We start from the raw sequence: 27,295 nt of genomic DNA on the forward strand, positions 1-27,295 counted from the left end.
ATGATAAGCCTCCAACAAGGCTATTCTAGCATAATGGTAATAAATATTTCTTTAAATTATAAACTGTTACTTTAAAGAACTTATTTTGATTTTCATTTTCTTCTCCATTAGTTCTCATATATTCACATTTATTTATCTGGAAAACTAAAGATAATATTGCCCTGAGTTGAGTTTCCTATTGCCTCATCTGTTCACCTAAAAAAACAAACAAACAAAAAAGCAAAAATCGGTCTTTATTACTTGTGAATTAATTTTGCAGTAAAATTCCACACTCCTGTTTGACACTTAAAAAAAAAAATCCATCTCCATGCTGTAGTCAGTGGTTTGTAAACCATTTTAATCACTCACTAACTAAAATTAGTAGGATATGAGCTTCTACATCTGTGACCTCACTGATTGCCTGGACTCACTCATTTGATTTTGCTGGCTAGGAAGGCCTTCTTTTCATGCCCCAGTGCTCGAGGAGCTGTGCTCTCCATCAGAGTGTGTTCTTAGAGAAAGAAGAATCACCCTATGACATAGACTTATGAATGGCTGTATTCCTTGGATAGATTTGCTATGCTACCAAATACAAATTCTACTCATAGAATGGATGTTAGTAGTTCATCAGTGATACCTATGTCACTCATTTTTAACCTCATTTTCAAGATTGAGGTATAATTCACATACCATAAAATTCACCCTTTTAAAGCATACAATTGTTTTTTTTTTTATCATATTCACAAAGTTGTATAACCAATCCTCTCTCTAATTTTAGAATATGTCTGTCATCCCCAAAGGAATTCCTGTCCCCATTAGCAGTCACTCCTTATTTCCTATACTCCCAAGTCCCTAGCAATCACTAATCTATGAGTTTACAGAAAAGGGTATACGGGAAGACAAGTTCTTAAAATGATTTTGGTTGAATTATTGGTGTTTTTTAAAAACTAAAATCCCTTTTCATTCCTTAGTTTCTTATTTCTAACTCACTGATTTTAAGTGATGGCAATCCTTTATTGTTTAAAAAATTATTTTAAAACAGCTATTAGTACAAAATGAGCTTAGAGGGGAAAAAATCCTCTGTGTCAATTTATTACTCCTGCCTGATTGCTTCACAAACTGATTTCTCAGGAAAGTCTTCCCTGACTTCCAGACTAGTTCAGAGGACCCCATCATACTTCATCCCATTACTTTGAGAATACTGATTACAACTTGTTTTATATTTATATAAAGCCACTTATTTATATGCCCTTTTCATTAGTGTCTGTCTCTATCTCTTAACTCTAAAAATCTATTAAATCGAAGCTTCCACGTCCTTTATACACTATTTATACCTCTGGAGCCTAGCATAGTGTCTATTTATATGATGGACTTCTAATAAATACATCATAAATGTTAGGAAAACTAAAATATACAGTATATTTCTATCTTGCTGCTGACTAAATGCATGGAATGTAAAACTCAGATTTTTTTTCAAACCATTTGTTTAGGGTAGCATAGCAAATGCTATAAAAAACCCATAGCTTTGTAATCAACAAGATCTAGTTTTGAATCCCAGCTTCACTATTTACTGTTTACTTCCAGCCTCAGAAGAGGAAATTTCAAACAGGAACTGGAACACGTAATGTCTGATAGATATGCTATATGGCGTGGGTCTAGATAAAAGGAATTAAGCAACTCTCTGACCCCACAGAATCTTCTGGAGTTGATATAATGAGGGCTTCATAAAGGCCTTAGGAGGATGAGATAATCTCATCAATCCCAGGAAGGAATACAAATTTTAGAGAAAGGGCAGGAGGAAACTTCCGCATTTCTGCCAAGCTCTTCCCTTGAGAGAGAGAGAGAGAGCAATGCTATTTAGTGACTCTCCCTGGGCGTTGTTCCCTCTAGCAGGAGCTTGTGGCTTTTATTTTCCTCTCCTCTTCATTTTCCCAAGGATGAAGAGCAGAGTACTCCATCTCAAAGGCAGAGGGATCTACACCTTCAATTCAGCTGTTTTCCCAGGAGGGATGTGTGTGTATGGCGGGGTGGGGGGGGGAGGTTGGGGTCAGTGTGCAGTGTTAACAACCCATGTGGATGTGGTCCTTTACTTCTTTGGACTCTTTATCCTTTAGAAGTCCAGGAGGCAACAAGAGCCAATATTAGCAGTGAAACGGAGGAAAAATTGGCCCATCTTCTCCTCTGCCTTACAACTCAGGGGTTCTTGTTTCATGAATTTGGATGGGGAAAAAATTGTTTATATTTCTCAATAGTTATGATTTTTTTTTCTAACTGAATTTTACCATTTCATTTAATTTCAAATGTAGGCAGCAAACCACTGGGACTTTGTCACCGACAGGAATTACAGATGTTTTTATATTACATTATAATTGTTGCAGATACCTCAAAATATTCTTTGTGCTTATCATGAAGTGGTTATTAGACTTGCTAGAAGTTACAATTTAAGGCAATAATTAGGAAGCAATATATTATTACATCAAAATTTGTTTTTTCAATTACAGATTTTAAGTACTTGGATAACTGTGTTCCACTATAATCAGTTTATCTTTCATGCCTATGTGCTTTATTTTATTTTATACACCTACAAACATAATTCTAGGATAGGATTCATCATCACACAAAAAAGAAACCCTATTCTAATTAGATTCCTCCCAAATCACTTCTTTTTACCTTTGTAAGTTTTTGTCTTCTCTTTTCCTTAAGGGGGCTTGGCTCAGAGATTGTTGCTTTGGCCTATGAAGATCTGGAGAATATCAGTTGCATTGGAGAACCCTTTCCTTCTTCCTCTTTTGTCTCTCTTCCTAACAGGACAGATCAATTCTTCCCTAATCAGAAAGGTCTTAAAACTCAGATTAGGAACATGGGGAGAAATACCCTGTCTTGGGATTGGCTTAGGCTTGAAGCTATTTAGAACCTCAATATGGTTCAGATTTGCTCACTAACTCTCTCATATATTTCAATCTAACTGGCCGGTTTTGGGATTTGGGATTAAGAACCAAATTCCCTATTGCACAGAGAGCTCTATATTGTCTTTTTTTTTTATGTGTATATCTTGAAGTGAATGGCTCACTGGCTGAATATAAGTGTAAAATGAAATTTTCTGTGTTTAATAAAGGGGAAGGGAGCAGCAACCTCCTTCAGGGTATCTCTCTTCAAACATAATAGGCCCAACCTTTTGATTTTACAGTGCAAGACTGCTGGTCTTCTGGAAACATACTTTAGAAATTAACTAAGGGTTCTTACAAGGTATAGTCACAAGGTATACAGATATAAGTTACATCAGTATGTCTCTCAAAGAGATAAAAGAGGAGTTATTTGTTCTTTCTTTATAAATTTGTATGAGATTCTGTCTGGTCTTTGTAGTATCCTTCATAGGCAGTCTGCAATGTTCATTATATTCCAAATATGCTTATTCAAATAATAAACCTGCTTTGTTTCTCGCTAGGTTTTGTGGGTTGAATTTTTTAGTAGGATATTTGTTTCTCCAATAGAAGTAAAAGATATATCTATCCTTAGATCTGTTGTCTTATTATCTTAATACCATTCCTTACTTAATACAGTTTGATTCTCAGCATGACTATGAGTAACTACTGTTGTATACTGTACATTCTTTATCTGTAAGGAGAGAAGCTCTGGGTTGATTCAATTTTCTGTATAAGTAAATTATTTTTCTGTTTTTCTGTAAAAACGGGGAACATATTAGGGAGGCATGTTTGAAGTCTGACTTGAAAATAAAAACTACATGGTGGTGGAGAATGGAGGTTTCTTAGCACAATGAGAGGCCATGCAACTACCCATTTGGAGTCATGGCACAGTGGCTGAGATGCCAAAGGCAGAGAAAATAAAAATGGTTTAAATATGAGCTCCAAGTCAGTGGTCACAAGAAAATATGTTCTGAATTATAGGCATTGATTTGCAATCAAATTGCTTCTTACATAGGGGACTCTACATAGTATGCTCCAGAATTCATAGCAGCAGGGACTTATTTATAATGATTCTCTAGACTAGCACGCAGGAGGCCAACTGGAGTGATAATGTAAGTAAGAGTGCCTGGAAATAGCGGGTGCTCAATCACATTAGCCTCCCTTCCAGTTTCATTTTAAATAATATTCCACTCCCCCATATGAAAACGAAACATGCTTTGTTTTATCTCAATACTACTTTAAATTTTTAAGATAGAAAATACATTTGGGGTGCCTGGCTGACTCAGTTGGTAGAGCATGTGACTCTTGATGTCCGGGTCATTAAGTTCAAGCCCCTCACTGGGCATTAGAGCTTACTTAAAAAAACAGAAAATACATTATACTTCTTTGTAGAACCTGATTCTGACACATAATCTGTATATTATGTCTGTGAACAAAATTCCTATATATAGCTAATGAAAGGTAGATAATTTGATGATACCTAGAAATAATTTACCACTAGGCCTTTGTTTTATGAGTCTTTCATCCACATGCTTTAATTGTGTCACATATCTAAATGGTATCAAATGCTAAATGGCTCGGTATATTAGATTACATAATGTCTATATTCATTTATAATGCAATGGGACTCCAGACTTGTTTCAAATCTCAAAAAAATTCTATAAACCTTAAGGACATTTGGAATAAGAGATTAGCCCAAGGCAAGCCATGCTGTTTAAGTAGAAGATCTGGAATAAAAGTTGAGTTTTCTACTTCACACACTAAAGCAATATGACTTAATTAAAAGTAGGTTATATGATGTTACTAACGAGAGAAAACTGTAAAGTTGGAGAGCTATAATTATAAAATGAACTTTTTATTTTTTATTTTGTTTCAAACTTTCTCTTCAGTTGATAGCACAAGAGGGCTCTCCTTTCATTTATTTTTTTAAAGCTTGTATCATTCCACACAGAGCTGGAAGTTGAACAATGAATGGTGCCAGATGACTACTGGATGTATAATCGTAACACTCATGTGTATGTACTTTGGACAGACTTACAGTTATCAGTGACTGAGTTACATAATCTTTTTTTCCCCCCAGAATCTAGGACTTACATTAGCCTGAGGAAATAAAGGGATTGAAAATAATGGTGCAGATGTTCAAAAGAACGAACACTGTCTGTATCTGTTAGGGTATTCACATTCTGTGTAAGGTTGTGTTTCAAATGAAATGCAAAAATGCATTTCAGATGAACACGTTTTATTAGTTATTGGTAGGAATTTACCTTTTCTTAATTCTCATACTTAGCTTGGAGGAACATTTCAAAAATAAGTGGGGAACCCAAATCTCACCACTTATTTTTGATGCCATGCATCCATTCATGACACATTTAACCACCTACAATATACCATAACTGTTAGGCTCCAGAGATATAAAAAAGATCAATGCAAGGTCATTTGTAGAATTAATCAGTCGACCAAGAGGGCAGTGATTAAGCCTGGACTCCAAAACATGACTGGCAGGCAACTGTGACTTTGAGCAAGTGACTGAACCTGTCTTTGTGTCTTGGTTTCCTCACCTGTAAAATGAGAATATTAGTAGTCCCTAATTCATGGAGTTGTAGTAAGGCATAAAATAATATGTGTACAAAACTTCAAACTGTTCTTAACACAGACAAGTTATTATCTCTTGTTAGTCCTCTCTATGGGCTTGCCATATTGAGCTGCTTGAAATGCTATCTACTTTCCCTGGTTTGCTCTTGCTTCTACATGTTTATAAATGTTCAACCCAAGGTGTGAAACACACCATCTCCTTATGTTGTGTACGTCACCTGGTTCCTTCTTATTTATATTTTTAAGATTCAGTTCATGTCACTTTCATAAGGAAGACTTCCCTGATCTCTCTTTATAACTGGGTCAGATGCATCTTCACGCTGTGCTCGCAGCACTCTGTTTTTATTTCTAGCAATGGACCTTACCTGTCTTTATCTCATCTGATTATAAATTCTCTAAAGGCAAGAACCATATTGAATTCGTAGTTAGTGCAGGACCAGGCATATAACTGGTACTTTTGAACACCTGAAAAAACGGAATGCATGATACCATCTCTTCTGTTCTCTCTAACATATCTCCAAATATGTTTATTCTTAGGGTGTTATTATTATAATTAACTGTCAACTGCATGCTCACTGTATGCTATAGCAATGGAAAAGATCAAGAATACTGCATTGGCCCAGTTATAAAATAAATAAGTCATGGGTATGTAATGTATAGCATGATGATATAGTTAATAATATTGTCTTGCATATTTGAAAGTTGTTAAGAAGAGTAGATCTTAAAATTACTTATCATAAGAAAAAAACTGTAAACTGTATGGTGATGGATGTCAACTATACATATTGTGGTGATCATTTCACAATATATACAAATATCAAATCATTATGTTGTACACCTGAATAAAATAGAATGTTATATGTCAATTATACCTCAGTTAAAAAATATTGTATTAGTACTATGGCTAGTACTCCAAAATTTAATGATTTACCTTTCAAGGTTCTAAGGCTCTAAAATACCTGGGGCTTTAAACACACCAGAGATATCTTTACCAAGGACTTATTATTTCAACTTTAGATTTATTTGATTCCATCCTGGAAGCTTTAGGGAGCAAGGGGAGGATAAATTGGAATGTTTTTCTGCTCATAAGACATGTGATCATATGTCTAAAGGAAATCTGAGAGCTTCAGCCAGAATGCTGGGGAAAAAGCATTCAGACAGAAAGGACAGCAAGTGCAAAAGCCCTGAGGCAGAAGTGTGAACAGTGCTTTCAAGAAACATCTAGGAGGCCTTTGTGGCCCAAAGAGTGCAGTAGCAAGGGAGAATAGTAAAGAGGTCAGAGTATACATAGGTAGGTTAAGTGGAATTTCATATTATAAGCTCTGTGGAATTTACTCAGATTTAGAAAACCAGTGGTAGATTTTGATATAATCTGACATATATTTTTATTTATTTTTTTAAAGATTTTATTTATTTGTATATTTCTTTAGAGAGAGAGAGCATGTGAGCAGGGGAAAGGAAGAGGGAGACAGAGAGGGGGAGAGAGAGAGAATCCCCAAACAGACTCTGAGCCAAGTGCAGAGCCCAACACAGGGCTCAATCCCATGACCCAGAGACCACGACCTGAGCCAAAATCAAGTCAGACACTGAGCCAACTGAGGCAACTTGAAGCCCCAATCTGACATATGTTTGAAAGATTACTTTGTTGTGTTCACAAGAGAGTTCATTAAGAAACATGGGAAAGAGAAACTAGCCAGGAGAGAGGCGAAGAGATAAGAGATAGCTGGTGCCCTGGATCAGGGTAGAGGTGTGTTTATGTAAACAACTATAATGCCATTAGGTGAACTAAATCAAGTAATGAAAATTAAGGGAAAATATGGAATCTGTCACTTCCTGTGTTTCATTACTTTTACATAATATTGAGTCATTTTATGGATAAGAACAATAGGACTTCTACTTTAATCCAGTGTGTCCATAGATAACTAAAGTAACACAGAGTTTCAACAGATACTTTTCAAAGTATGAAAAGTAAGAAGGGAAGAAATTATTTTCCAAACACATTTTTTTTTTTTTTTGATCACAGTGAATGGCAGGTACAGATATTCTGTTCTGCTATCATTTAATACATGTGACATTCTCATGAGATAAACTGCAGGGTTTCTCATCACTGAGCAGGACTTACCACAGCATGCTATCATTTTGGATCTACTTCTGACAAACACAATCTCCTAGTGTCCAACATAAGCTCTTGAAAATATTTTCTTCAGATTTAAAATGTACACAATCTTAAAACATGATAAAAAAAAAAAACTATCTTCTAAAATAAACAAACTTTGTAAATTCTTACGGTTCAGTTCAGGTTAAAAATATTTACTGAGAGCCTGCTTGTACAAATTAATCCATCAAATGTTAAAAAATTATACGTAGCCCAAGACTTTATGAGCTTATAGTCTTCCAGAGTGAAACATTATAAGAAAAAGCAAAATATTGCATTTAAAGAGTTTACAAAGTATGGTCACGTTGGTATTTACTTTTATGTAAAAAACAAAAAACTTTCCTTATTTTGGCACTTAGGGATTATAGCCTAACAGCTCCCTACTTACATACTCTAAAGCAAAGTCTATCAGTCTGTCCAAATTTCCTGCCCATTTTCTGAGAGACAGTAGTCAACATTTTACTGTGGGGTAAGACTTAACACGAAAAGCAGCAGAGCCTGACAATCTAATTCTCAAACATTAATGATATTAAAAGTAGACGCATAAGCAAATTACTACGTGACACAGGCAATTGCTAGAATACACAAAAATAACGTAATTCTGGAATATTGAAGAGAAATAGAAATAATTAGAAGAATCAGCTGAGGAATAGCAGAATGGGGGGGGGGATGTAGGGCAGGTGACCATTGCTTTAAATTACTTTAAATGGCAATCTATATTATTTTTTTAGTTATCACATGTATATTTTACTTTGATAAAAAATGCAAAATTTATCTTAATTAAAAAATTTATCCTTATGACCAACAAACCCTTTGGCTCTATTGCACATGCTTTACTCACTAATTTTGACTTTCAAAGTATTAAATTATTAAATCTGAAAGTCAGCCAGTTCTGTGTATTTGGATTTCTGTATAATTACTATGAAGGAAAACAAATAGATATGTGTGAACCTGATCAAGAAACTAAAATATATTAAGCTCTCCTTATTATGAGACAGTAACACCTTCAGACCCAAATGTTGTATTTTTAATTTATTTTTTATGTTTTATGTATTTATATTTTTAAAGTAAGCTCTAGGGGCAATATTGGGTTTGAACTCGTGACCCCAAGATTAAGAGTTGCATGCTCTCCCAAATGAGCCAGCCAGAAACCTCAGAACCAAATGTTTTAAATAAGTTATTTAATATAATTCTCCCAACAACCTTACAAATTATACAATATTATCTCATACTTAGATACCCAAAATAAATTGTGTAAGGTCACAGAGCTGATTTTAGGTTTTCTCTTGTTTTTAAATCATTGTTTACAGTTAAATACATCTAGGTCTAAAACATGTGCCTTTTCCCTCCCTTTCCTATGCTAGAAATTATCAGTTGTGGTCATATTTTTAACATGAATGTATCTTAGTTTTTGTTTGTTTTTTTTTTGTAATAGCATAAAGTATTTATGGAATAAGTTTGTTTTCCTTGGTAATTTGGCATTATGGGTAAGAGTCTAGTCATATACAACTCATTTGATAGTGAAGATTATTTTTTCTTAAGAAATTTAAAAAATACTAAACATTTGTGCTATTTTTAGGAGTAAATGTGTATCCATATAATAAACATTAACAAATTAGATTTAATTAATGTTAAAATGAATTAATGTTAAAATGACAGAAATATACTAATTCCACTAAATATAACGTGCAATGCAAAGTGCAATGCTTGTTTCCAGTGCTGTGATTCTTTTAGAACACTCTGAAAATCACATGTATTAATATTCTAGTATTTGCTGGGAAATTTACCAGGCCATCTGAATGTATTGTGATTAACTGAATCTTCACAATAACCTATTGAATTAATAATTATGATCTAGTTTTAGAGATTTAAAAATCAAGGCTTGTCTTGCCAGAGGTCTTAGATATAGTGAGAGGATTTGAACCCAGGTTCCCTCTGTTTTGTCTGTAGATATGACTATTCACCCAACATGAAATATACTTAATTAGGCTATAATTGATCCCATGAAACATTTTTTGGTTTGGAAGGTCCATTTGTATATATTATGACATATTCCATGCTGAAATTAATATTTTTATGACCTATCAATACAGAAACCTATTGAAAAGAAATAGGATTATTTTAGGCAGGCATATTCTTAGTGAATGCATACTATACTCTGGTGTGCTATCTTTCTCAGCAAAGTCATTGAAAACCATGTATTTAATAATTTATCCCAGTGATTAACACCTATCCTTTTGATCTATGTTTTTCTGTATCCTTTGGCTTTTCTCTGTTAGGATTTTGGTTATTTCTTGTTTGGCTCCTAGAAATTTTCCATGTTATCTTAATGAATTTTCTGGCTATACACAGATTTCTCTTTTGCATGGCTCTGAATTTTAAGACAATGTAATCACTCTTTCTCTTAAGCTTTTTATAAACTTTTCTGTCATCAATTTTTTTCTCTTCGGCAGAATTAAATCCAAATTAATTATTTCTCCTTTTATTCCCTTTATCCTCTGATAGATGAAACCATCAATTCAAGAATTAACTGGCTGTTCTGTTATTAACAGAATGACCATTTAGTATATATGTACCTTTCTTTATTTCTCATTACAACATTTTGAAGTAAAGAATTTCAATTACCCCCATTTTAGAGATGAGAGACTCTAGAGAGGTTAAATGAGCTGTGTAAGTCAGAAGTCATACACATATAATTCTAATACGTGAAAACGTTGTACAATGAGGAAAAATTACTATGTGTAACAGACACCAAAAATCCATACTTTAAATCATCAGATCAATACTGTTGCTTTTTTTCACTGAAATTCATAGTAAGAAATATACATTACTTTATTGCAAGTATACATACACATCTACATGTATGCAACACACATCTCATGGGATATTGATTCTATTTTATTTATCTCTCTATATGTAGCTCAAAAAAGTCCCACAAAATAATAGTCATCCTTACTATGGTCTTTGAATTATAGTATTTTTCTCTTCTTTTATATATTTATCTTTTATTTTATTTTTTATTTTCTTCAATGTTATATCAATTATAAAAATGCTGGTCACAACCCAGTGAATTCATTTTATGACTCACTAGTGGTGACCCATAGTTTGGAAAATCTGCCCTAGATGATATCATCTCCATGTCAATTTTGTACAATGCATTAGCATCATTCAACTGACTACGGAGTCTGTGGTAACTTTCCACAGTGATATCATTGTTTCTCTCTCCTTACTGAACTGTTGTTTGTTTGTTTGTTTTTTCACTGTATCTCTCTCCTCATAAAGTTGTATGCAAGCATATGATTTTTCAATATGAAATATTTTAGTTATAAAATCCATTTTCAAAAGCTTGAAGTAAAATTTTCCATTGTCTGGAGTTGAACTATACATTGCTTTATTTTAGAATGTCCAGTTTTTCATTAAAATAATTTTTAAACCACTGTGTTGGATTTCCTTTTTAACACTCAGATACGGGTTTTGGAAAGGCCACGGGTCACTAGTTCCATGAAGTGGCAAATTGGTCTTTGTTTTGGAAAATTCTCCTGGTATTTATCCAGAAATATATATTCATGAACCATCATCATCACGACCTGCTCCACTGTTAACTAAACACTTAGCAAATTAAACACCCTATGTGAAGGTGATGTCTCTGTTTCTGGTGCCTCTTCAGTAACTTCCTTAATCTCAAAAACAGTAAGTCTCTTCCCCTTGAACATATTTTTCCTATTTTTTTCCCTAAGATCAGTAGTCTTCTCCTGGCTACGATCACTGTCAGTTCCTGCATCAAACTGCATCCAGCACCCTGGTCTCCTACTAACTCTACCTGTGACAAATATGGCAACTTACCTATCTGATATTTTGTTACTGAAACTAATTTTAGGTCTTCCTCCATTTTACTGTGTCCTGGAGTCTTCCCCCAACTGCTAGAGCTGCCTCAGCAGTTCCAACATGGTTTTCACTTTTAGGCAACCTTAATTTTTAGGAGAAATGTGTAGTCTGGATAAAGATTTATCACCAGTTCTTGATAATATGTTAAGTCACTGCATTTCTCTATTTTGTTGAAATGTCACTTTCAGCATGTTCATTCTTCATTTACTCAGACAATATTTTCTGAGCACCTAATCTTTTCAGGCACTCCTCTAAGTCCTGAACACAGAATAGAACAGGTACTACCCTTATGCTCAGAAAGCTCGCCTACAATAATGTGTGCAGCACTTTAGAGACACCTGGGAACATAAACACTTTTCCAAAACCATTTCTTTAATGAATCCAATTTAAAAATCTTTGATAAAATCTCTGCATGGCTTATACCACACTTGTAGATTGAATGTTAAGTGGTTGATTTTTAAAAATATAGAAATGGCTTTAAATATTTCCTGATTCTAATAATAAAAACTCAGCAAAAAAAAAAAAAATGTTTTTTACCGTGACAGCTTGGTAAGGCTCTATTCCATCCAGGTCTTCCATCATCTCCCATGATACAGGTGAGTGTCGAATAACCTTGAAGAACATAACCAGCATCACAGTAATAGGTGACTGTTGACCCTAATTTATAATCCATTCCGAGTCTGGTGCCATTCATTATATTGCCTGGATCAAAGCAGGACTCTCGAAGTTTTGCTGAAAAACAGTGTTGATATAAAATGAATTGTTTTTAAGATACTACTTTCTTTGAAACTTATATATTTCTTCATTTCTACTTCCAAACAGATGGGAAAGTACCAGCACCCTTTCTGCTCCTGTTTGGGGGCTCAAAGTGCAAAGTAGCCCATAATCATATCTGACATTTTGCTAATTCATGTTGATGAATAAGAGAATAAAATTTTTCATTAGTCTTATTAAGACTAGTATCTAACATGCAGTCAAACATAGAGTTTTAGAGTTTATTATAAATTATTATATGCTATGATCCATGCATAAATATTTTAGATGAATTATTTTGGGAAAGAAGGACTTATTTTTTTACTTAATATTGCTTTATTTAAAAGCTCTTCTCCCAAATAATGGACACTCATTCCATGTGACTGGACTGGGAAATGATACTACTGCCTATGTTGAGCTCAGTTTATTTCACCACTGGGAAGAAGGTAAAAGACACTTTTCTCCACTCTGAAATCATATCTTGTAACCCATCTCCTCTGGTCATTCCCCCATTTCTATCAGAGGCTACCCATTATCAAACAGCAGCAAAATCTTTATGACATCCAAACTATGATTTTTGGGGCAGAGAGTTTCCATCCAACAAGTCAAGTACTTTTATTTATTTATTTATCTATTTATTTTTAAGATTTTATTTATTTATTTGTCAGAGAGAGGAGAAAGAGAGCGTGAGAGCACACAAGCAGGGAGAATAGCAGGCAGAGGAAGAAGCAGGCTCGCCGCTGAGCAAGGAGCAATGCGGGACTTCATCCCAGGACCCTGGGATCATGGCCTGATCCAAAGGCAGACGCTTAACCAACTGAGCCACCCAGGCGTCCAAAAGGCAAGTACTTTTAAAGCTAACACTAACAGACACATTGAACATTAAGTCCATTCACGGCAAATGAATTAAAGTTTTCTGTGCACCCAGATAGTGAACTAAAGAGAGTGACAGAACATTTTGAAAATATGTAGAGAAACAGAATGGTCAGTTCATCCATTTTGGGGACTAAGCTCTAAAACAAATTGTTGTTAACGGATCTGGGTAATACCTTAATATTTCCATTTTATTATTACTATTATAGATTCCTTAAGAAATAGTACAAAAACTTAAGGGCCATCACAAGTTCAGGATAACAAATGTGATTTTCTACATTAGAATTTATTTTATGTTAATGGGAAGCCAGGAGGTGGGTATATCTCTGCACATGACTCATGGAATCACTGGAATTTAAGTCAACATATCTTAGTGTTTGGCTATCACAGAAATTATTTTATTGTAAAATCTCCAACCCTCATTAATTACAACAGTAGAAATATATTTCTTCCATTCATAAAACCTTACCGAGTTCAAAGTACTTCAACATTCATAGGAAATGAGGAGAAATTTGTGCTTTAACACTATACAAGATTTCTCTCCACTCAACTAAAGAGGAAATGGCAGAACCAAACACTAAATGATTTTAATAGACTATCAGAGGAATGAAGTTCTGCTTCCTTTCCTTTCTTCTTTTTTCCCAGCAAGTAATTAAGAGCCCACACTACTCAACAAACTCTGGAAATACAGCAGTGGACAATCAGAATCTATGCTGGCCAACATGGCATTTACAATTTATTAATTGTATTAAATAAATGTGTGTAACTGTAATGATTATGGCATAAGGGGAAGTATTCAGGAAACTTCCTGAAGAACTGACATCTAATCTGAGCATTGAGAGAAATGAGCTAACTAGGTGAAAGACAGACAAGGTGCGTGAGGTGGACAAGTCTGCATGTCAGATAAACCTGATACCTGAGTTTCAATCCAAAGCTAAATAACTTGATCTTCTTCCAACTGCACATACACAGATACACATACATGAAATCTGCACCCTACATATTATTCAGAATTCAAGGTAAAAATCACTTCTCCATCCAACAAACTATATTTCTTCCCCTGTAAACTATTCGCACAATACTGTTTTCCAAAAAGAACCAGCAGTACAGATACTCAATTTGGTCACTAAGAATGGGACTTCAGCGTTACAGGAGTCGGTTTCTTTATTTTAAAAAGGAAAACTGCACATTGAGTCTTTCCTTAAACAAGCAGGGAAACAACATAACTTTTAGGCAGATCAGAAACCTAGCCTTTATAGTTGGCCTTCGTGAAATTGAGCAAAGTCCCTTGAGAGAAAAGGAAGAACTGAAATTACTGTTTAAAAGGATTCATCTCTTTGGCAAGTGTAACCACCTCATTTTCATCTTTTGAAAAGTTTGCTTTTTCCTTCTTTAAAGTTTTCCCAATAGTTTCAGTGACTTATCTGTGAATCTATATTGCAAATATCCTACTTTTTGAGGAAAGGGAAATTTGGCCAACAAACAAAATATATTGCCTCTGCAACAATTTTATATTGCTAGCCTCATTTTGAGAGGATTCATTTATCTCATTATTGTTTTTACATACTACTTTAAATCCTTGGTGAATAGCTTTCTATGAATAATACTGCCCTTGTTTATTTCCAGGTCTGCCATAGCAATTACCTGGAAATTTTGGAAACACCTGGAGAATCTTTATGCAAAGGTCTAGGCAGTAGATAGAAAGGCAATTTGAGTTTTTGAAAAAAAATGTGAGGCAGACAGGTTGATAGCATTATTTTTATGAATAATTAATTTTATTTGCCTTCACAGTAGTTTGCCTACTGAATAGATCCTAGGCAAAAGACTCTCTTCCTTATATTCTCCAAATAAAGCATATAGGAAGATGTCTGCCGCAAGACGTAAGCAAGCATAAGCAATAAAGCTTGTATCTTACATATGGTTTTTACAAAACTTTTACAAAGCATTATTTTTCAGAATTTTTCCACCAGCCAGTAAAGTATCGTAAATGCTTATTTTAATGAAAAAAACTGACATTAGAAAGCCATAAACTGTGCCTTGAAGAAGAGTCAGTTGAAAAAATTGAAGCTTTACTATGCTCTTATTTCCATTTTATTCCTGAAAACAGACAGATGTTGAGATAATATATGTTTATTATATATATAACACTATGTAGTTTTTTATCATACTTTGCACAAGACTTAGTGATAATTATGTTTGCTGAATTCATATGTAATGATTGATTTATAATTTTTTTTTTTTGCTGGGAGAAAAAGAACCATAAATATATTTATTGTTAAAGGGATTTTACTTCAAAATTCATTCCCACATAGAGCTATACACTCAGAAGGGACCACTACTATGAATAATGTCAGTCTGTGTATAATCAAAAGTAGTTACATGTTATTTTTGGTTTTGAAGGGTGACCAGAGTATATAATATCCAACTGCCTGTTATTTCCAGGATAATGGACATGTGTGGATGGGCATATACCGGCTAGCATGAATTCAGCTACTAAGAACTAAGCTCCCTTCAAGATGTATATGCATTGCATTTCCCTCATCTGATCATAAAAGTCCCAAGAGGCCTCCCTATTGTAACTGTAAGAGTTAACCTAAGGCTAGATGTCCCTGGGTGCTTTTAGAGAATAAGTATAAGCCATAGATGTATCTCTTTTATTTTGGAAAGTTTTTCTGCAATGGAAATTAAAGGATTGCTCCCAGAATACCTCAGGGTAACATAGAAATGTAATAAGTTGCTCTGTGAAAAAAATACATCTTAACTTAAATTGGTATGTTAATTTAGAAAGTAATTTATGTTACTGTTAAGGTTCTTAAACCAGGTGGCTAACTTATACCACATATAAACAATCAGTCATAAGTCTTCCACTGTACATATTGGTGTCTATAAATTGGCATCCTCTGCCAGCTAAAGCATCAGCTGCCAGGAGGTCCCCTTCAGTAGCACAAAACTGTGAATATTCCCTCTCCATCAGAATCAATATATTTTGTTAAAAGAATACAAATATTACTACTATATGAGTCACATCTGTATAAATGTTATAATTAAGAATATTAAGATATACATATAATTAACATTATAATCTAAAATGGTCTTAATATTAAAACAATGCCTATGAAAGCACTGTTTAAACTCTAAATATTTATTCCACTGTAAATTTGTTAATATTGTATCTCACCGAAATTACAACGGAGACTAGGCCTGATTTAAAATCTTCGTGGAGACATTGCTTTAAAATTAGCCAAATGTCTCCCCTTCAGCCCCAAAGTTCTACTTCTCTGATCCAGTTTACTACTGTCTATGACATAAAAGCATATCCACAATTTGCTTTACATAAGCATCAAGTGCTATTCCTTCCAGAATCCACGTTGGCAGGCTCGTATTTTTGCAATGTTCAAATATAGCATTGGTTCATAGCACAAATCCTGTGTATTTGCACACAAACAAAAATAAGATTCAGTGTCCGTCTTCAAGCGGGAAATGGAGAGAAAGATATGAACACGAGCAGTGGTACCTGTACTCTGGTGTGAGCTCTAATAGAGGTAGGTGTTGCTTTTAAATTAAAGGCCTACTAAAATATTATGTATTTAGAGTGAGTCAAGACTTAAAAACTTTACTTTTCAGTGCCAACAAAACATGCTCAAGGGAAGGTACAGGACATGGATTACAAATGACAAAGGAAAACTTTTTACTATCCGGGACCTCAGTGCATGTCAGTTTATTTGGGGTGATGCATATTTTATGAAAATTTTTAGATGTCTCTCTATGGCAGAAATAGACATAAGGACCACTTTACTGGCTTTAAGAAACTAGACAAAGAGGTAACATTTTTTGAAATAAGGATAGGAAACAGGGAGGCTGATGAAAAAGACTGACCATGGAGACCCTGCAGTGGGGAATCGAACTTCTCCATGGATGAGAGTTGTGAGGACCAGTCCAGAGAATTAATTAGGTTGGATTTAGGGAGAGCCATGAACTCGATATTAACATCAGAAAGAAATACTATCTGGAGTATAAAAATAAGACTTCATGAAATTGTGTGTAAGTGGGTATTAGTGTAGTAGCTGAGCATGGTGGGAAGTAATTGTAGGGTCCAGGGAGAAAGACTGAAGTTCATGGCATGATTATGTATTTCTATTTGTACTTTTATATTTTTATTTGCTTTTATTCTTAGTAGTAATAATTTATGTCACTTCCTGTAATTCTTAATAATCTGATCCTTAGATTTGTCATTTGTAAAATAGGGGTAGCAATACTTACCACCTAATTCTGTTAATTTAGTATTTTGTTGCATTTATAAGTGTGCCTGCTCATAGGAAGGACAGAGAGAATTCATTAAAAAGAGCTGATCGTTGTACCTAGAATAGAGTGGGTACATAATGAATAGTTTTATCTTTTAAAATTTTGCATTTGTGGCCCTTTTCCTAAAGCAGCATAAATCTTAGGTTTTTAGAAATAATGGGACATGGGAATGGATCAATCTGGGAGACAGGAACGCATGTACAGTTAGCTAAGAAAAATGTTGAGTAGGTTTTAACTCAAGTGCTTAACTACATGGATTTGGGAATGGCTACCTGGAACGTTAGACACTTCTTATGACAGACCTGAAGAGACATACCCCCCATTCCATGGCACATGCAAAAGGAGTTTCAAGTGTATATTTAATATTATATTTCCTAAGACAAGAATAAAGAGATCAGAAGCAAAGATGACACAATATTAAGGTTTGTCATGTTGGATGGTAGATATTATGAAGTTTGTTTTGTTACTCTGTATAATCTTCAGTTATTGAAAATATTTCATAATGAAAAAAGGCGAAGTAGTAACAAATCCAAAATATGTACTTTTAGTACTCAATTGATAACTTGAGATAAATTATCAGTATATATATACATTTTTGAACTCAATTATTGAAAAAAATTTAAATTTAAACAACTAAGATCTATTTTTTCTTATAGAATAAAAGTTAAGAAAAATATATTTATAAACATCCATAAGCATTGTAATTCCTTTAAATACTTTCAGAAATATTCTAAAATATTATAATCACTAGTATATTTTATTCTCCCTATTCCGAATATTGACACATTTAAATATCTTTGGACATTTTCTGAAACGTAATTATCAGTATACTTTGTGCTCCTTATCACAGAGAGTAGTCTCTGAATAAAGATGAGTGAGTCTTCAGTCTCCAAAAAATTTGTTGTTGTTTTTTTAATATTTTGTGGTCTTAGCCAACTACCACAGTGTACTAATTGCTAATTTGTTTGCCTGATATATTTCCTTTGGTAGTAATTAGGGAAATGCTAATTTCCTTCTCACTGATAGGAAAAGTCTACAGTGAGAGCCCTTTTATAAGATGAATTGTAGGTAGTCTGCATTAAGAAATACACAGATAACTAACCGCTGACAATGGCCAATACAGAATTATTCTCCTGTATAAAATACAATCTAAATCATGCTGCTGAAATCAAATGTTCACATTTACCTTTATATTCTAAATGAAATCCAGTGTAACTAACAGATCCATCACTCCGAAAAGCCAAATGCATAGTATTTGAGCTGCTTTCTATTCTCTCTGGTAACTTGCTGTCTTGAAAACTTCCAATCAGTGCGCTATTACTGTCTGGTCCATCATATATATAGAGGAAGTCATAGTTAGGTTCTATGCTAAAACTAAAAAGAGAGAGGGAGAAAGAGAGAAAAGGAATTTGAATGATTACTGCTAAGGTGTTAGACGTAATAGTCAATAATCATATATTAATTCAGTCAATCTCTTTAAAAATAATAGATCCTGTCAATAATAAACTAAGTTGAAAATTTACCTGGCAACAGCACATTGAATATGAATATCAAAGCAGTGAAAAAGAGAAAAGACATCTTGATATTTTCAAATATTTCTAAGTTGTCACTGTGTCTACAGAGAATACAAATGATAGTAAGGCAATTTCTAATGAAAGGTTACTGGGTTTGGAATCAGAAACACAAGTTCAAGCCTTGCTTCTGCCCTTATTAGCTACATATCCTTATGTAAGATACTTTATATCTGTAAAACAGGGAGGACAACATCTATTTTAAAAATTTTTCATCAGATATTTTGCATCATGAAAATGCAACCTCTTTTTTCTTTGTCAATGATACTATTTGACTTGAACTTCAAAATTTACAAGCATATTTGCTGTTTAAAATTCAACTCTACAGATATCCAATTCAAGCAAAACTTTGAAATACAAAATTTACATTTAAATTACTCAAATGAAGTCCTGCACATTGTACTTGGTATTCTTTTTCCTGAAAGTAAATACATTTTCTTCTTTTAGAACTTGATGTTAAGAGAAATCAAACGAACACCCTGTTTGTCAAAATTAAATAATGTGTAAATAAGGACATTTTAGCATGTAAATTATTCAAATCAATATTTTGATATTTCAGATTTGCCTTAACAACCTTCAAAAGAATGAGAACTGTCCCATAATGATTATAGAACCAAAATATTTAGAAGCCAAAGACATACAATCATTTGTCTATTACCTAGCTCATACTGTAGCAGAGAAAAGGATGGGTCAGTAAGAAAAATCAACAAGTTCACAATATTAAACAAAACCAGTAAAGCTTGCAATTGTTAAACAACTATCAGTGGAAAAACTGTCTTGTCAGATTTTATCATCTTCGCATATAAATAAGAAGCTTGTTAGGTAAGAAATGGTCTTTCCAAATCTACTGGGTATATAGAAGTTAAATTTCCACAACAATTCTAAAACCTTACGTATGCATGTATAAGGAATAGGAATCCAGCTAGTGCATAAATAGTAGTGAAGAAAGACTGGTATAATGCAGGGATTCCAAACTTTCAATAAATAAGGGGCCCCATAACATGAGAAAGTTAGGGGACCACAACACTGTTCTATTCTGTTTAATTTATTCAGTATCTATCTTCATTAAGTCTAAATCAATTAATTACTCTTGAAACCTTTTGGTGGATACAAGGCCTAAATTTTGGTAATTTTTGCTGTAATATAGCAGAAATCAGGGGATAAGGCCTAATTTTGTTACTTACTACCCTTCTTCTGGGGTAAAGCACAACCTTTCAGAAGTTCATTTCTTTCAACATTAAGATTTAATGAGTATTACAATTTCCTTACCTATGTTACTGTTGGCAGAATCACTAGAAGCAAGTGCTTTATAAATGATATAGCCATATGTATTATCCTCAGAAACCCGAAAGCCTACTTAACAATGGACTGAAGCCCATTTCTTCTTAGTTTCTAGTTTGGGCCTAAATAAGTATTTCAAAATATTGCTTTGTAACTTTAAAAATGAGAATAAAACAAAGAAGTCGGTTTTTTTTTTTTTTTTTAAGGAAATTTCAGAATCTTAACTGTAATGACTATTTCTCCTGAAAAAAAAAAAATGGAGAGTACATTCTAAGAGCACATTCTATTTTATAAGGCAGTTTCATAAATATTAACTTGGTCTTGTCAATAATCCTGTGGTATAAGGAAGGGATTATCATTTCCATTTTCTCATGAGCACACTAAGGCCCTGAATGTCAGTGATCTCTCCAGGGTCACATAATAAATGGCACAGCTGGAAATCAAATCTAGGTCATGCATTTCATCTAATACAGCCTTCTACCACTCATTTATTAACTAAAATAATTTTTTAAGTCCACTAAGGCCAGTATCATTCAAATTGACATTTCTAATGTCTGTACTGCCATTTCCTCAACTGTAAAAGTGACTATAATAACCTCAACAAGTTGTCTTATAACTGAGTCCGGCCATATAACTAACATTATCATCACTGTTGCTGTGTTATTACTAATTATCAATATATTGCTACAAATTATAGAAATAAAAAGTCTGTATATTGCACTTCTACAAACTTTTATGAGTTCAAATTGCTTTTAGACCTGGTTTCAATATATTAGAAAAAAGTACCTATTTAACCTTAACATTTTGCATAAATACCAAGCAGCTTGAACCCACCAGCAGAAGGAGAGGTTGTGTTACTAGAGCCAATGTACATCAATGGACACTGCAGGTTAGGAACATTTCTACTTAAAGAACTCTTTGAGTTGCTGATACCTAACCCCTCCCATTGAAATATTACGGGAAGGGGTTAGACCAGGTTTTGTGACAACAGCTCTAAGTTCCATGTGAAGAAACAGGTTCATTATAAAAAATAACCTACCCGAGGTAACACAGATATGGTGGCAGAGTTTGAGCTCGAAGTCAGCCACCTTCTTTCCCACACAGAAAGCTGAATCCTCTGCTACTTCAGTACTAAGCTTACCCTGCAATCGACATTACTAACCAACAAATGTAAATTCTGGAGCATTCCTATGTAAAGCTCTATCATGAGACAAGATATGCTGAGAAATCATATGGGAATGATTCATCTCTCCTCTGTCAGCTTGACTTAATGAGATCACCATAAAAATAACAGGTAGAATACATGTTTTCAGAAGCTGAATGGTAATGCTGCACATATGGGTATTTAGATGCTACCAGAAGATTTTGGGTGGCACACAAACAGGAGGAAAAAGTCCCGGAAATATTGACCTTTTAATCTTGATGTTTGGGAAAAACTGAATTTTTTTGAAGCAGAGATGGTAAATACAGGGAAGAGAGGAAAGGTTATAAAGAGATCACATTTCATGAGAGACAATAAACCACTTGAGCTTTAACCTGCTTTCTCTACACTGAAATCTGGAGAAGATGCTCACCCACTAGCCTTCAGAACTACACCAGCATCTATACTATTACACGAGGCTTTGCAAACTGCTGATTGCAAAACATTACTACGGGAATTAATGAAAATTAATTAAAATGTCATATATAGAAATAAAACTTGGCCTAGCTTCAAAAGCTAAGGTAAAATGGCAGGAAAAGATTTTTGTTTTTAAATGTGGAAATGTACAGGGACTCACCTGATAAATGCCAAGGAGATAACATAGTCAGTGTTGACGGTGATAGTCCAGTCACAGTCCCTGCTATGGGGATATGGATGAGGGAAGTTTGGTGAAAGAATAAAGCCTGAAGATCCTGTTAAATTGCCTCCACAGGGTGCTTTAATTTAAACAAACAAACAAACAAACCCTTAAGTGATTAATAACATTTATTAGCTATCAATATTTGTGTAAACACTTCTCTAAAAAATTCAGAAGATTTCATACACATCTGACTTTTTCTAGTATTGGATGGTTGAGAATGCTGTATTGTCTTTCAAGAAAGACCATTAAGATATTAAAGACATATGCACATAGTTACATTGCATTTAGCTTCTTCACTGGCTTCAAAAGACAAGAAATTACATATGTACTTCCCTCCCTTTCTAATACTATTTTGTTTCATGTAAAAGATAAGCATTGAGAAGAAGGGTATAGGTGGTTTTCCCATGGTTGCTAAGAACAAATATGAAGCTTTCAGGATAAAGTTAGAAACAAAACAAAGCAAAACAAAATCTCTAATAATAAGTGGAATAATGGGACATGAGATACTCGGCTCATTTTCACATCTTCCCTGGCACTTTTTTTTTTTTTAATGTATTTATGGAGGAAGAGTCTTTGACCATAGTGAATGAGTGAGAATGGATAATTATCTGTGAACCTACAGCACTTTACAATAAAACACTCTTATACTGAATGTTACCATATCCCTAAATTTTAGTTGTCTGACTTGTTGATGAAAATAGACATATACTACAGTTACTACAGCCCCAAACAAAGGTTTCTGTAACACTTCGAAGAAAAGGCTCCAAAACTTGTCAGTGAAATTCAAAGAATATATTCTTTAAGGGATTATTGTTGAAGTCTGTGTTTAACAGTTTATGATAGAAAATAATGTATTATATATAGAACTGACAGCTTCAGAAAAAAAAGAGCCATGAAAATAGGGAGGACCCCAGTGGTGGAGTTGGACAGTGGGGATATATGCGCGCGCATGAGAGAGAGAGAGAGAGAGAGAGAGAGAGAGAGAGAGAGAGATTCAGATCACGTTCTCATGATGTCTCAGACATGTAATCAGCACACCAACATTCTTCTCTTATCTGCGTTTTAAAATTATAGTTTTCTGAAATAAATTTTACCATTCAGTTGTAAGACATTTTGGATTCTTTTGACAGCATCCAACTGGTTTTGGAGGAAGGAGAATTTTGGTTCTAGCAACATTTCAGATCTCTGTTCTATGCAAAATCATCACTATAATTTGGTAATGTCTGCTATCTAAATTACGGATGTCCGCTAGTACTTTTCTCCATGCCCCTCCACTACCCTTGCCTCAGCAACTCAGTGACAGTAGATAACCTCAGCCCTCAGACTTAATTTATTCACCACTGCTTACCTATCATCTGCACATCTTTGTGGATCTTATCAAATGATTAGACATAAGTATGTCAACTTTCTGTAGTCTTCTATCTTCAAATTTCAATGTCTCCTGAATATTTCTCTCTACAATCAGAGGATAAAGATTCCCTCCTATTAATCAGGATAATACCCTCAACCTGGTCACATAATCGCTCTTCCTTCTCTGGAATCTTGGTTCATTATCACCTTCAATTTCTCTGGCTTCATCCCCTTTGTCCACAGACATGTTCAGAGGTCTTTCATCCAAAAAAATAAAACAAAGTTCCTTATGACCTATTTCTTTTCACTGTTTTTTTCAACTAAAAATGTTGAATTTTACCTGATGATTAAGAAATGCCCTCACCCTTTTGTGTTTGGTTAAATGGAGTTACTGTGAGGAACCACCCTTCCCCATATGACTGAGATAGAACTCACTTATCTGTATTAGACAGGACCCCTTAAAGAAATCCCCTTATTTTCCTGTGATAAGACCCTATAGAGTCCCATTCTTTGACTCGAACTATTAGCTGAATTCACTCATTAACCAGAATAAGAGGCTTGTAACCAAACTTTGGTTAAGCTTCCATTTTTCCTCTGAGTCCCGGAACTTTGGTCCACCCTCAGCCTTGAGCCAGCCCACAACACCTCCTGAGGACAGGATGGACGTGGAAGACATCATTCTCTGCTCTACTGATGGATTGAGCCACCCTTTCATCCCATTTCCCTACACCTGGTTCTTTCTAACCTTATATACTCCACTCTATACAAGAAGAATCCCTTTTGCCTAACTCTTGAGATGCTTGTAAATCTTACGGTCACACTATTCTCCCTATCACAATGGTTCCCCCCACAATACCCACACTGTAATAGTTCTTTATAAATAAAAGTCTCTCCTTATTTACGATTTGTTTTTTCTTTTACAACTAAGTTGTTCGAAAAGGAATTCTAATCTCATTGGCTCTTTCTTCACATGGGTGCTGTATTTACTTATAGGCAGACTAACATGATTAGCAAAGCAGGTCACCACCAGGAAAAAAATCTCCAAGAAAAGCACCAAAGTATTCATCCTAAGAAAATTAAGGTTTAGAATTGTTTTTCTTTTAAATTATGTTTACAGAGACACAATAACCATTCTGTTGCTTATGGACTCTAGATGGCTTTATTAGGTTCTTCTCACCTCTCATTCCCTCTCCAAACATTGCTATCTCCCTTAGCCTCCTTGTCCCCAACACAATCACTTCCTAGCCTACCGTGGAATACTTTTGTATTGATTCCTTTTATTTTTCTCATCATATCTGTATCCTTTCTTTGGGGTTGCCTTTCACCTTAAATTCACTCTCCTTGTTGGAACTCCATTTCTAATTTTCTTCTAGTGTCTTTGTAAAGACCTCAGTTTTATTGCTACATGTGTCTTCTTCTACTTCATCTTATAATTTTAGTATTCTCCTAAGTTCTTTCCCTAGTTATCTCTGATTTCTGCTCTGTTACATTCTTCCATATTGACCATATCCAATTTTTTAATTCTAAGCCATATGCCCAAATGCTCACTAGCTATCTCTACCTGATAGCCTATGGGCACATCAAACACAGAGTATCTGACATATCCAAATCTCAACACAAATTTGTTCCTTCTTTTGTATTTCGAAGTTGTTTGATTAGTGCGATCATCCACCTAATTCCCAAGCTGGAGGCTTAAGAGTCTTCTCTTTTCCTTGCTGCATCCATGTGCCAGTCCATCAAGAAGCACTACTAAGACTCTACATTATAGATCCTCATAGATATATTTCAACCTATTCCTCTTTCCTTCCCTGCTACCATATTTCTAGATCTGATTCTTACCTGCCTCCTGAATTATTGCAATGGCTTCTTGTTTCCAATGCCTCCAGTTTCCTCCAATTCATCTTTCTCCCAATAAAAACATCTAAATGTACTATGCCTATGCATATAATTCTGCAGCTATTTCACATTGTCTACGTGATAACGCCTCAACTCCAATACAATTTTAATGACCTGACTGTTGCAACCTTACCAGTTGCATCAACCACCGCTCTAGACACATAATTTATACTCGAATACTATCAAACTACTTCTAGTTCCTGGCACTTCTATGCCTTTGCCAATGCTATTCATTTCTGCTGAAATGTTTTTTCTCTTCTACATGTAGAGAACCCTTATGTTTCAAGATTTGTCACTGCCTCCCGAAGGTTTTCCTGGAAATTCCCAGCCTGGACTCTACTTCAGCTCTCTTCATCTTTCTCTAGTATGCACAACAACCTCTATCTCCATCATTTCCCTTATCATATGTACTTAAATATTACATTCAGGTGTCTGCATTCATCACTAATCTGTAAGCTAAAGAGTGTTTTGTATGTTATTTTAAACCTAGGATTCAGTACATACTACACATTCCATGGAAGTTTTTAGAATTGCTAGTGGCTTCTTGTATTGATTATGAAAATACAAAAAAAAATGGGGAATGACTTAACAATCTAATTTGTAGCTGTGTATTTTGATTAAATAATAGCATATTTTGCCTTAAGAACTTATAAACTTATATGAATTTGAAAAAAAAATTAGAAAAATATATGTAATAATGGCAAATGTATTTATGTCTGTATATATGTATAAAAGACAAGAATGATAGCGAAATGTACTCTGTGTTATTTTTTTTCCCACAAACTATCATAGTGGGATTATGTGTAATTTGGGGGAGCCTAGCAAAGCAAATTTCTTTCAATTTTCCTTATCTTTCACAGAGAACACTGGTCTTTTCTTTTTTAAGATTTTATTTTAGGGGCACCTGGGTGGCTCAGATGGCTCAGGGTCTCCTGGGATCTAGCTCCGCATCGGGCTCCCTCTCCTTCTATTGCTCCCCCTGATTGTGCTCTCTCACTCTCTCTGTCAAATAAAACAAATAAAACCTTTTTAAAAAAAAAAGATTTTATTTTATTTATTTGAAAGTGAGCGAGAGAGAGAAGAGGAGCAGGGGGAGGGGGAGAAGCAAACTCCCCTACGGAGCAGGGAGTCCAATGTGGGGCTCAATCCCAGGACCCTGGGATCATGACCTGAGCCGAAGGCAGACATTTAACCCACTGAGCCACCCGGGCACCCTGGTCTTTTTCATTATCAGAAATCATATACACCTGCATGTGCCCATATATATGTTTATATCCTTTATCATAAAAGATGTAGGGAATTTTTTAAAAAGATATAGGAAAATATATTACATTTTTAAAGTATCTTACTGGATATTTTCCATGATCATACTATAATTTAGGCATAAGACCATCTAAAAATTATTTTGATTCCATTATATGTTATTTACCAGAGTTTTCCCAATATAGTTCATTGTTGCAGTTGATTTTAGAAATCTACAAAAGTCACTGAGACAAGTAGAGATATTATCTGACGTGTATATCCCAAATATTGAGTAAAGAAAATTTTGCTTTAAAAATACTAAATTTTGAATAGCATTTGGAAAATACATTTTTATTTTTATGCATCTAATCATCGAGCATCCAGAATAAGATTCTCCTTAAGTTAAATGGATTTATGAATTAAATTTTTATTTAGGTTCCATGGAATTCTGACATAAATGATTTATTCTGAGTGTCATTTCTCAAAAGGCAGTTACACAGGCAACTACTGATAACTATTTTCCAGTCTTCTTAATTTTTTCCACCCCATTTAGGTTTATTTGTGTATGCAGACTTTAGCAGCAGCCCACCCACACTAATGTCTTTGTTATTTACCTTCATATCTAGTGCTACTACTTTCCCTCTGGCAATG

At 34.4% G+C, this 27,295-nt stretch overlaps 1 protein-coding gene across 3 annotated transcripts in view; it reads right to left on the minus strand.

Annotated features, from left to right (window-relative positions):
- Positions 1-27,295, minus strand: part of CSMD3 (CUB and Sushi multiple domains 3) — a 1,145,609-nt gene that overhangs the window by 228,276 nt on the left and 890,038 nt on the right. For all 3 annotated transcript variants that reach the window (XM_040625739.1, XM_040625738.1, XM_008689272.2), the window contains 3 exons: positions 22,094-22,232; positions 18,650-18,837; positions 12,073-12,267 (listed from right to left, as the gene is read on the minus strand). In XM_040625739.1, the coding sequence (XP_040481673.1) occupies positions 12,073-12,267; positions 18,650-18,837; positions 22,094-22,232 (522 nt within the window). The remainder of the gene's footprint in view (positions 1-12,072; positions 12,268-18,649; positions 18,838-22,093; positions 22,233-27,295) is intronic.

Source organism: Ursus maritimus, unplaced genomic scaffold, assembly GCF_017311325.1.
Source record: "Ursus maritimus isolate PB19 unplaced genomic scaffold, ASM1731132v1 scaffold_9, whole genome shotgun sequence".
In the NCBI taxonomy this organism is placed as follows: Eukaryota; Metazoa; Chordata; class Mammalia; order Carnivora; family Ursidae; genus Ursus; species Ursus maritimus.